Below are 12610 nucleotides of genomic sequence, written 5' to 3'. Positions count from 1 at the left end.
ATTATTATTATTATTATTATTATTATTATTATTATTATTATTATTATTATTATTATTATTTAATAAAGGGAAACAGGGAAACTCCTCGAATATGATGAGTACCTAACCTACTAATAAGGTCTAGATAAGGAATTGGTAGCTAAGGAGCATTCTTTGGATCACATTCAAGGCCAATTTCTAGTGTATAAAGACCACATTTCACCACACATTCGCACTGTTTCGCAGTCACCCAGTAAGCGGAAATTATTTGCTGCGCTACTCTCCATCCCTTGTGTTTACATATCTTATAATTTTTCTGAGGCCTTCTCCCAAGAGAACTTTCGACATATTTCTGAGGGCTTTTTACTTTTTTTCTGAAATTGCATCTGTGACCTAACACACACTCCCCTCAACAAAAGTTTCCACATAAAAACTTGTGCTACTCTGTCTACCTTTTAAAATTAATCATTTTTTGTTCCGCCACGATGACTTCCAAGAGAATTCCTCGGAAATTCCAATGTGTTTCTTGTTTCTTCTTGCTTTTAATTTATTGGACTCTCACTCGAGTTTGGGGAAAGAACTTTTGCGGAAGGGGAACGCTGAGTGAGAGTAGTAAGCAGATGTTGTAGTGAACACTTACCAATTGGGTAGGTAGGGTAAGTGTACCATTTATTCGCCCACCTAAAAAACGTACCATTTATTGGCCACCTGCCCACATTTATTTTTCTAATTTTTGTTTTTATGACTACAATTTTTGAATAGCACTGGTTCGCTAGCAGTCTTTAAGCCTTTCTTTTGATGAAATTGGATATTGAAAAAGTTCGTCCAGTTCAGACTTATGTGGCGTATGGTACAGGTGGGCCAATAAATGGTACATTTTTTAGGTGGGCGAATAAATGGTACACTTACCCTAGTAGGTATACTTTTTCAAAGAACTCCTTGACAGAGGACAGAAGGAACTGTAACTGCTAAGGTCTTATCGTCCCGAAATCGAAGAGAGAAGGAAAACAACATAGGACAATAAAACAGCCGTTCCGAGAACGAATCTTTTGCTATCAGGACGGGAATCGAACCCGCGGCCTAGCGCTTACAAGGCAGACGCCCTACCAACCAAGCTAACTAGGCTGGCAGAGGACGCCTTTTATTAAAATTTATCAAATGGGAAATGGGATATTTATCAGACAATGATCAAATAAGAAATTCAAGATTAAAAAAAGACTTGGTTCGAATTCGAACCCGCGCTATTCCGTTTACCAGACACACTCACTCATCGACCATAGCAATTTTTTACTCAACGACTGAACAGGCTGAGGGGGCTTAAATGGGCCTTAAAACAGGCCCGTTTGATTTGACATCAGAGGTAATGTCAACTGCCTTTTAGAGATAAAATGTTCTGTACTTAATGAACTGTGATGGTCAACTTGAAAATCTAAGTTTAAGGGGAAAAGTCTCTTTTTTAAGAGGTTCGATAGATTGAACTATAACAGAGGTCTTATCGTCCCGAACTCGAGAGGCAGGACAGGATAGGAAAAATCCAGTCGTTCCGGAGTAAAGGAGAAAAAAAAGCTACACCTAAACCAGCCTATACAAAAAGATATTTCTGGGAGCTTTTATGAAATTTACAAAAGAAAAAAAAATATGAATAAAAGAGCGGCCTAAAGAGAGAGAGAGGAAAACAGATTAGGAAAATTTCGTTGTAAAGGAAGAAGAAGAAGGAAGTGGAGGAGAAGAAGAAGAAAAGGAGGATTAGGGAGAGGAAGAAGAAGAGAAGGAAGAACAGGAGGCGAAGGAAAAGTAGAATAATAACAAGACATTGCAGAGAGCCGTGGGGAACCCAAATAATAGAAAAGAACACGATGAAGAAAAGGAGAGAGGAGAAGGAGGGGATGATGGAATAAGAGGATAAGAAGGAGAGGAAGGAAGAAAACGATGAGGTGTAGGTGAAAAGGAAGAGAAGGGGAAGGAAAAGAAGAAAGGAGGAGAAGAATCGAGAAGGAAGAGGGATATCTTTCCTTACTGTGGAAACATGTTGCGAACATTGTAAGCTGACTTAAAGAAGCTGATCAACTAAACCCTCTTATAACTAAATTTCTCCTCTCCCTGTTACAGAAAACCTCATCAGCTATACAGTTGCCAAACCGGACACGGAATTCGCGGACCTCAGTTACGATGGCGAAGTGTCGGGCCGACTATTGAAGAAAGGATTGGGACAACTCGCTGACGGCCTGTATGGGGCTGACGATTTTATAGTGGAGGATCATCTGAACAGCTTTGGTAAGTTATTTTGTAACTCACTAACTCAGTATATCAGGCGCTCTCCTTTATTCACCATGTCGCGGGCTTCAATCTTGAGTCTTGAGTGGGTTCCTTACATATCAGTAGAGATGCGGGATTTTTAAAGAAGTAGAAAGTGAGTGAGTCATAAAAAAAAGAACTACTCGTTTCAGTGAACTACTCAGTCAATGAGTCAGATCCTAACTCCTTATCGCTATCGTATACTTATAGCTTATACTCTTATAGGATTATTAGGGAGTGGAAGAGAGAGTTTGATCGGATCTGACATTCTGACTCATAGACTGAGTAGTTCACTGAAAAGAGTACCTTGTTCTTTTTCTACTCACTCAATCTTTACCCATTTCTAGATTCTCTAGTCAACACTTAAGAATCCCACAAAATAGCCTGCTGAAATTTAATAGGTATTTGCTGTGCAATCTAAATTCAAGTTTCATTTGCCAAAGGATTCAACATAAAATTTGGCAGTACCTACTACCTACTTACTTTCTGTTGCTCCTGTTTTTTTTTTTTTTTTTTTTTTTTTTTTAAAAAAAAACCTCCTCTTCCTTCTTCTTCTCTTCCCTCTCATCCTGCCCTTCCTTCTGACTCTTCTGCTCCTCCTCCTCTTCTTCTTCTCTTCCTCTTTCTCCTCCTCTCTGTTATGTGGATATCGTTTAGCTTTTGAGGTGGAGTTTCATCAGTTTGATTAAAAACAATTGCAGGAAAATTGAAAAATAAAAGCGCGTCCAAATGTTTTTTTTTACTCCACGTATTCCTCCTCCTTTTCTGCCCTTCCTTCTTCTTCTTCTCCTCCTCCTCCTTCTCCTCCTTCTTCTTCTTCTCCTCCTCCTCCTCCTTCTTCTTCTTCTCCTCCTCTTCCTTCTCCAGCTCTCATGTGTCACACAGAGAAAACACATTTTGGATGCAAATGGGTTTTTAAATGGAATCATCGCAACTACTCCACGTATTCCTCCTCCTTTTCTGCCCTTCCTTCTTCTTCTTCTTCTTCTTCTTCTTCTCCTCCTCCTCCTCCTTCTCCTCCTCCTCCTCCTTCTTCTTCTTCTTCTTCTTCTTCTTCTTCTTCTTCTTCTTCTTCTTCTTCTCCTCCTCCTCCTCCTTCTCCTCCTCCTCCTTCTTCTTCTTCTTCTTCTCCTCCTCCTCCTTCTCCTCCTCCTCCTTCTTCTTCTTCTTCTTCTCCTCCTCCTCCTTCTCCTCCTCCTCTTCCTTCTCCAGCTCTCATGTGTCACACAGAGAAAACACATTTTGGATGCAAATGGGTTTTTAAATGGAATCATCGCAAATACATTGATCTAAGTTTGATAGGTATAGGCTATATTATGACAATAGTAAATAGACTTTGGGGAATAATGCAAGGAGCAGTGGTTCCCAAACTTCCTCTACCCTCAAAAGGCTAGGTTCCTAAACTTTTTCATCTCGCGAAGGGGGTTCGATCCTGAATGGGGGAATTTATCCTAAATAGTTAAGGTTCGTTCTCGGAACTATTGGCTTTCTCCTAATATCCTGTGCTTTCTACAGTTTCCTCCAACAAACCCTTTTTCAGCAACTTCTCTCCATTAGAAAGTTCCAAGTGAATATTTTTGACCTTTGACGTATTCGCAAGTAGAAAATGAAACACAAGAGTCTGAGATATGGATTACACAAAGGACTGTTGTTTATTGTACTTTAATAACACATTTAGGGTGGAAAAACTCGGAAATAGGTATAGGAGTATATTATGACAATAGTAAATAGACTTTGGGGAATAATGCAATGGAGCAGAGGTTCCCAAACTTCCTCCACTCTCAAAAGGCTAGGTTCCTAAACTTTTTGATCTCGCGAAGGGGGTTCGATCCTGAATGGGGGACTTTATCCTAAATAGTTAAGGTTCGTTCTTGGAACTATTGGCTTTCTCTTATCCTGTGCTTTCTACAGTTTCCTCCAACAAACCCTTTTTCAGCAACTTCTCTCCATTAGAAAGTTCCAAGTGAATATTTTTCACCTGTGGAAAATTCTCTCAAAAATCTCCAATGTTTACATTGTACTAACCAAACTAAAAACATTTCAAATTCCAAAGAGGCTCGTATGAGCCCGTCCAAGGCGCCTACACACGATCTGTTCGTTGGCGATTTCCAACACTTCCCATTATTTAGGTTGTTGGAATTCTGTAGCTTCCTGATATAAGAGATTAGAGTGCCGGCACCCAGTTAGTTAGTTTAGGTTGTTGAAATTCTATAGCTTCCTGATATAAAAAATTTCAATGTTATTAGAGTGCCGGCCCCCAGTTAGTTATTTAGGTTGTTGAAATTCTATAGCTTCCTGATATAAATTTCAATGTTATTAGAGTGCCGGCACCCAGTTAGTTATTTAGGTTGTTGAAATTCTATAGCTTCCTGATATAAATTTCAATGTTATTAGAGTGCCGGTACCCAGTTAAGTTTAAGCGCACCCTGGTTTTTTCTCCATGTAGGATTTCCTATGGTTTAGTACCTACAGGTGCTACCACGCCAAACGAGGATAAAACAGCTTCAGAGGAGGGGAAATTTCGAGAGGGAATTACAACTAGAGTTGCGAAATTGCAAAACATGGTTGTAGGGGATTTCAAGCAAATCTTTAGGGACCACGCCAGAATCAGTTGTGAGGGTCGGAAAATGAGTTCAAGAGAGCGGAATAAAAAAAAAAAGGAAACTTTTAGGGATAAGAAGGGAATGGAAAATTCCAGGGGCAAGTCCACATCAGAGATTTGAACAGAAAACAATTAATAACAAAAGCAAATAGAGAAACGGGAACAAAAAAATATATTGTTTGACTGGATTTGATTGTTTTCAAGTCTCGTTCACAGGGTGGGAAAGTATCCGCGGATCGCCCTCAGAAATCGGTTTCCGTTCGATTCCCACTTAGGTCATCACTACCATCAGTCACAATACAGCAACGGACAGGTTCTTCTAGCCTTATGTGGATTCAGACTACACCTGATCAGGTCCGCCTGTCACTGTCAGGTCTACCTGATGGTGAGTGGCTGGCCTTATCCAAGGAGTATGTTTTTTTATTATTATTATTATTATTATTATTATTATTATTATTATTATTATTATTAGTACCGGTATTTCTTACCCTTGAATGTTTCGTACTCTTCTTACCTGTCCCTTGTTATCTATTATCTATTACCTGTCCTTGAATCCTTCGGTACCTACCCCTCGTACGTACTCCCTTCACCCTATGTATACCGTCAGGCCCTCAATCCTTTGGGGCTTTATAATGTAGGTACCTATCCTATACAGCTATACACTGTACCTACCTATATTAGGTACAGTGCAATAGTCCTAAATTAAAATAGAATAGAATATACCTTGTTTATCCTGCTGGGATAGGACTGAAAAGTCCCTTTTCCCCCGCAGTCTAACCAAGGTCTTATATATTTGATACATTATGGGGAGTACATTTTACAAAAACACCCTGATTATTTTTTTTTTTAAAAAAGGTGATAACAGTAATAAAAGGGGGGAAAAAAAAAAAACAAAAAATGGACGCGGCACATAAGGGATCAGGAAGAGACCGCCTTAACATAAATAATTAAATATAGGTAGGTACAGTAAAAATTAAAAGAGGGAAAAAATGAGATGGTAGGTACCTATCTGACAAGAGGGTGGAATTCTAGGTACATCCACCAATGGTGATTTTGTCACATCCACAACCTAACCTAACCTTGTGCAGCTTCTAACCTAACCTAACCTTGTGCAACTTCTAACCTAACCTAACCTAACCTAACCTGGAAGCTGCACAAGGACTTTGAAATTTAGTTTCTTTCCGTCCAATTCACTATTTTTTATTTATTCCGTGGTGATACGTTGTTGGGGGATTGAAATCAAATGGTGTCTCCGGAATGATTTTCCTGATGAGTTTTCTATTATTGGCTAGGGTGCACCCCTTACTGACATGCATGATGCCATATTGGGGAGGAATAAAGAGGAGAAGAAGAGGAGAGGAAAGGATGAAAGGAGGGATTAAATGAGGAGGGATTAAATGAGGAGGCATGAAAGAGAGCGATGAAAAAAGAGGGCATGGGAAGAGAAGAAAGAGATAAGAGGTAGATTTAGACGGCGAAGAAGAAGAAGGCGATCAAGAAGAAGAAGGAGAAGAAAAAGAAAAAGAAGAAGAGAGAGAGGGAGAGATCTGGAAGTGGAAAGGGGGATAAAAGAGGAACAGATGGAAATGAAAAAGAGGGACATAAATGAAAAAAAAAAGAGGGATAAATCAAATGTGGGAAGCGGGGAAGGAGGAATCAAGTGTGGAAAGTGGGAAGAAATAATGAAGGGGGAATATATTGAATTTTTCAATGTTGATTCGAAAGGATTTAGGAGGGGACAAAAAGGACGTCCCTTCCGATTAACCCTTTCAGTCCCGAATTGATTCCACGGTCTGTTTAATGGACGCTAAGAATTATGTCAAAAATGTCTAAACCGAAATGCATTTTTTGGTGCTCAGTCTATAAATCCTCATGACGTGAACACAAGGGAGCGTCAGAATCAGCTTCAATAGAGCAAAAATACTCTGAGGAAGTAGTGTTACAATCTTCTTAGAGCGAAAAATGTCTTGGTCCAAGCAAACTTCATCTCAAAGTTCCACGGGGTTCCAAAACTTCCAGTCATGATTGTCCAACTAATTGACTACTAGGTCTGAGAGGGTTAATGAAATTCTGCGCTTCTCAAATGTGGACAGTGTGAGATATTTTAACCTTTTCAGACTTGGACTGCCTGTTGTTATTTATCGTTTTCCGGGGCGGGACATGAACAGGATATTTTTACAGGTGAGGAAAAAAAAGTTGATTGAAAATTCAAAATTATGAACGTGCGATATTGTAGAGTAAAATTTCTGTTAGGTAGGTATCCATCCCCAGCAGTCACGGTTTTGGAGTTGACGAAATAAGGGACGAATTCGTTTTGCATCAGTGAATATCAATCAATCAATCAATCAATATTTTATTGTGGATGTATACATAGTATGTTCACAATATTATAATAATAAAACCTATATACTTAAATAACTTGTTCACTATATTATAATAAAACCTAGGTATATACTTAAATAACTAAATATACAATGTGCAGTTGATGTGCACCTACACCAGTCACCCGTCCCTAGTAGAAAGCCAAAAGAAAAAGGGGGTGGTTTTGGTAAGTTTGTTTACCTTGTTAATAAGAAATTCGTAGATATGTATGTACCTATGTAAGATTGATTATAAAAAGCCCATTTTCCTCAAATTTTAGCAAGGTACCAAAAATGGTACAGCCCCTAGTGGTGGTATTCTCCATGTCTATGAGGAAGGTACCTATACTCGTGTGTTGGTATGACAGGTTTTTGGGGGTGGTGCAAGGCGGAAGAATTGACACTTATAAAACCACCTGAAAGCCCAGAAACTTCCAGAGCTACGCCACTGGCAAACAGAACACAGGAAAAAGGTTAAAGATGTCACGTAACAGCTGATGGAGGGAGAAGGAAGGAGGGGAACATTTCACATTTAACTTGTATCGGATTCGGTGTATAAAGTTGTGAGAACTTATCATAACTCTGGGTAGGGGAAGGGAGGGGAGGGGATAGGGAGAAAAGGGGAAGAGGGTAGGGAGAGGGAAAAGATATCCGGCGTACGTTTTATAATTAAAAGTTTGCTGTTCAATCATGCATGGGGATGTTTTGTACAGGGCGGTCTGGGAAGATAATACTTCTACTTGTCTTCTTCTTCTTCTTCATCGTCATCTTCTCATACTGCTCCTTTTCCTCTTTCTTTTTTTTTATCCTTGTTTTTCCCTTTCGTCTCCTTTTCCTCCTCCGCGTCTCCTTATTTTTCTCCTGCTCATCCCATTCCTCCTTCTTTTGCTCCTTTTCTTTCAATATTCTTCTTCTTTATTATCATCTCCTTGTACTGCTCCTTCTCCTCGTTCTTCTTCTCTTCCTCTTTCTTCGCCGTCTCCTCCTTTCGTTCTCTTTCTCCTTTTCATCTTGTGCTTTTCCAACTCTTGCTGTTCTTTTTGTTCTTCCTCCTCCTCGTCTTACTTTTTCCTTCTAATTTTCCTCGTCTTTCTCCTCTCTCCACTGTTTTATGTAATAGGCAGGTATGTGACATACGAGTAGGTAGATAGGAATCATCTGCTCCTATACTGCTCCTTCTCCTCGTTCTTCTTCTCTTCCTCCTTCTTCGCTGTCTCCTCCTTTCGTTATCCATCTCCTTATCTTCCTGCTTTTCCAACTCTTGCTGTTCCTTTTATTTTTTCTCCTCCTCGTCTTCCTTTCTCCTTCTACTTTTCCTCGTCTTTCTCCTCTCTCCACTGTTTTATGTAATAGGCAGGTATGTGACATACGAGTAGGTAGATAGGAATCATCTGCTCCTACAGTTTTCTTGAACTTAAGTTTTCAATGTCTCCTTCAAAGTGAAATGTTAGAGTTTTCAGATAGTTTCACGAACTTTGTCACCTGTGACTCGAATAAAATATTTTGTACCTACTCAATTTCTAAAACGATTCTCTTTTCTTCGGTAGGTACGTAGGTAGGTTCAAAAGCTAATGAAAAAATAGGTTATAGGATGTTTCTACGTAGATACTTACTTTTTTACCTTACTTTTTTTTCAATTTTTTATACGGGTTTCATTTTGTAGGTAGGCTATGAAACAGCTGCTATATTGGACTTTACTGTCCATCCCTTCTACGCTTCTACCTACCTACACACCTAATACCTACCTACCTACCTGGACAATGGACCATTTTCATCAGGACTCTAAGGCCAAAGGTTGCATCAATATGGTGCACCGGCCTGCATCAGTGAATAGGATATTATAGGTATAAATATTGAAACGAGTCTAGGGGTCTAGGCAGAGTGTAACACTGCAAAATGTAGTGTAACACTGCAAAGTGTAGACCTCCCTCCTATGTTTTATGACAGCCCATTAAATAATACATTATTTTCCCCGCCATCAACCCCTTTGGTGTCCGTGTCTCGGGAATATGTCACATATTCCCGGGTTAAAATAGAGCTTTCGCTGCTCACCAACCCACATAAATTAAAGGAGCAATTGCGCTGAGATAACTTGTAGCATAACTCGGATTTTAGATAACTCAATGAAGAAAATTTCGAAGAATGAGAAATTATCTGTGTACACACTGTAAAGGTGAGTCCACGACTCCACACTACAGTCGACAAATCGACCGAATTTGGTTGACATTGCCAAAGGATATTGTAGGCATCTAACCAAAGCGTAGATGCCGCGCCGCTTAACGCACTCTATGCTGCCCACAATGGGTCAGGAGTCATGCAGGGGTCCGTCATTGTCCGACTTCCTATTTCCAACATTAAAGTTTCTTGAAACATTTTTCGTTTTTTAAATATTTCATATACATTTTACATAAGGAGAGGGGTGGCGTAAGGAAGGACACAGGGGAGTAGGAAATTGAATTCGAAGATTTTCGAGACCAACATTTTTACCGGATTATTTTCAAAAAAGGAGAAGAAAAAGAAGGACGAGGAGGAGGACGAGGAGGAGGAGGAGAAAGAGGATGTGGAGGAGGATAAGAACAAAATGGACGAACGTTTTTCAGCATTTCCCTTGAATTCCGGTTCAGAACTTTTTCCTCCCCCGAAAGTCGCCAAAGCCCGCCCTTTGAGGATCTCTTTGTCCAAATTTATTTGACCTTTGAAAATACTTCTGTGCCCCCCCCCCTTTATTCCCACCCAGAGGGTCTTCTGGGTTCCATTCGGCTCTCTTTTTCTGGTCGAAATATTTTCAAAAGTCCTCAAAGGCGCGGGATTATTTCCCGAAAACTTTTTCTGCGTATTGCCTTCCGTATCCACTCCTTAAGGGAAATTCTCCTTTTTCACTTTTAATTAACATTATTTTGTGACCATGGAGCCGTGCTTTATCAAAGTTCCGAGTTTCCTTTGAAAAGAAGGGGGGGAAATCATAATCCGGGAGAACGTTTTTTGGGGTACTGAACATTAACTGATGTTTCAAAGGCTTTTAGCAATATTAAGGCAATGACAAAAAGTCGAATTTTTTTCTATTGAGAAAGAGAGAGAGAGAGAGAAGGAAAAAGAGAGAGAGAGAGAAAGAGAGAGAGAGAAAGAGAGAGAGAGAGAGAGAGAGAGAGAGAGAGAAAGAGAGAGAGCGAGAGCACCAGATGGGTAAATGAGTACCTACCTACGCTATTGAATTTTCCATTACACATTTCTACCTTTAGAAGTCAGTCCATTATTTCGAAAGAGAGATGAGTAAAAGAGTGAGTTGTAAAAAAGAACTACTCTTTTCAGTGAACTACTCAGTAAATGAGTCAGATCCTAAACCATTTGATACGCTACTACTATTATTGTGGTCAAATCCTCAAATTTAATAATCTTGAGGATAAAATTTCATAGGTAGTCGGTACTACCTATGAAATATTCAATATTCAATAGCTAACTCAGTTGGTATTGAACCCACGCCCTCCTGATTACCAGACGATCGTCTTATCTTTCAGCATAATCGGACATTAAATTCTCTTGAGAACTTCAAATAAATTACGCATTATGGTAGGTGCTCTAAGTACCTACATACGTTGACTATTTCAACCTCATTATATTTTTCACCATGCATTATTTATGGTAGGTGCGCCAAATATTACCACTCAATCCGTTCTGTTCACAGGTACTCGTTGGGTGGGATGGCCGGATGACTCACCCAATGGTCATCCTCTGGAGATACTATTCGAGTTTGATTCGGTGCAGGAGTTCTCATCTATGTCACTTCACACCAATCATTTACCCACCAGAGATGTACAGGTAAGTACTACCCTCCTTATACCTAATTACCTACCCTCCTAATCTTATAGGACAGCTTAGGTGTCAGATTGTGTCCTAACTCCTACCCTAATCTTAGGACAGCTTAGGTGTCAGATTGTGTCCTAACTCCTACCCCATTATTTTGATTATTAGTAGTATTATTAGATTATTATAAATTACTTTGTGTTCGTTATTGTGGAAGCTCTGGGAAGCTATGTTGCTGATCTGGTGGTTCACTGATGATACTTTCGATGTGTTGAAAATTACTTACAACATAGAAAGACGTTGAACAAAGCTAGGAAAGGTCTATTCCGTTCTGTCCGCAGGTACTCGTTGGGTGGGATGGCCGGATGACTCACCCAATGGTCATCCCCTGGAGATACTATTCGAGTTTGATTCGGTGCAGGAGTTCTCGTCTATGTCACTTCACACCAATCATTTACCCACCAGAGATGTACAGGTAAGTACTACCCTCCTTATACCTACCCTCCTAATCTTAGTACAGCTTAGGTGTCAGATTGTGTCCTAACTCCTACCCTAATCTTAGGACAGCTTAGGTGTCAGATTGTGTCCTAACGTTTACCCCTTCCTGTGAGTTTAATTACAGTTTGTAACTTCCTAAGATCAATCGAGGGAACAATCGACTGTTGATTACCAAAAAGATTAGGTAAGGGCTAGACAAGCTTTTAGCTAAATCTCCTGTAGGAGTGCTTTTCCCCTAGTTTTTGCATTTATAAATATGTCTCCCTCTTCGGTTCCAGGTGTTCTCCACCGTGAAGATCTTCTTCTCCATGGACGGTTCTTCATTCCAATCCAACATGTCCCCAATCAAGGAGTCACCCAATCCGGAGTTCTTCCCGAAGAACAGAACCGCATTCGGACAGCTTAGGTGTCAGATTGATGTGTCCTAACTCCTACCCTAATCTTAGGACAGCTACAGTGATGTCAGATTATCTCATCCATGTCACTTCACACCAATCATTTACCCACCAGAGATGTACAGGTGAGTACCTGTGGATTGTATCCTAATTCCTATGTTAACCTTAGGAGTTAGGACTTTAAAACGCAGAACTACAGTGGAGTTAGTTTACCAACTGGTAATTAGAGCGGTTTCAAAAATGACCGGCTCCACTTCAAACGAGTCCAACGAAGGTAACGTTGGCGCGGCCGTTGGGTCTACAGCCTCTAACAGCGCAACGCTGAGTTAGCACTCGTGTAAAGGCCCGTTCCCACTTGTGAGTTTCATCCGATTTTTACCCGAATCTGTAGGCAATGTAATTTAAATGAGAGTGTTCCCACTACACACAGTACTGTTTTTTTTTTTTTTTTCCGCACGACAATTGGGAAGGTGCCTTAACTGTTAGTGTGGTTTGTCTCGATTTGCCGATAAATTTTTACCGACTGTCCAATCCTATTACTGACAGCTTTCAGAAAGGAGAAGGGTTCTTTGATTAAGAAGAGGGAGAGAGGAAGAGAGCGAGAGAGAAGAAGAAAGAGCCAGCCTAGTTAGCTTAGTTGGTAGCGCGTCTGCCTTGTGAGCGCTAGGCCGCGGGTTCGA

The 12610-nt window shown here is 40.1% G+C and overlaps 1 protein-coding gene across 1 annotated transcript in view; it reads left to right on the top strand.

Annotated features, from left to right (window-relative positions):
- The window catches only part of LOC103509786 (discoidin domain-containing receptor tyrosine kinase B-like), a 108824-nt gene extending 96861 nt beyond the window's left edge, over positions 1-11963 (top strand). The window contains exons 5-7 of the mRNA XM_026824043.1: positions 2089-2253; positions 10919-11052; positions 11814-11963. Of these exons, the coding sequence (XP_026679844.1) occupies positions 2089-2253; positions 10919-11052; positions 11814-11963 (449 nt within the window). The remainder of the gene's footprint in view (positions 1-2088; positions 2254-10918; positions 11053-11813) is intronic.
- The last annotated feature ends 647 nt before the right edge of the window (positions 11964-12610 follow it).

Source organism: Diaphorina citri, unplaced genomic scaffold, assembly GCF_000475195.1.
Source record: "Diaphorina citri unplaced genomic scaffold, Diaci psyllid genome assembly version 1.1 scaffold530, whole genome shotgun sequence".
Lineage (NCBI taxonomy): Eukaryota > Metazoa > Arthropoda > Insecta > Hemiptera > Psyllidae > Diaphorina > Diaphorina citri.
Note: the sequence above shows the minus strand (reverse complement) of the source record. Positions and strands in the feature narration are given on the sequence as shown.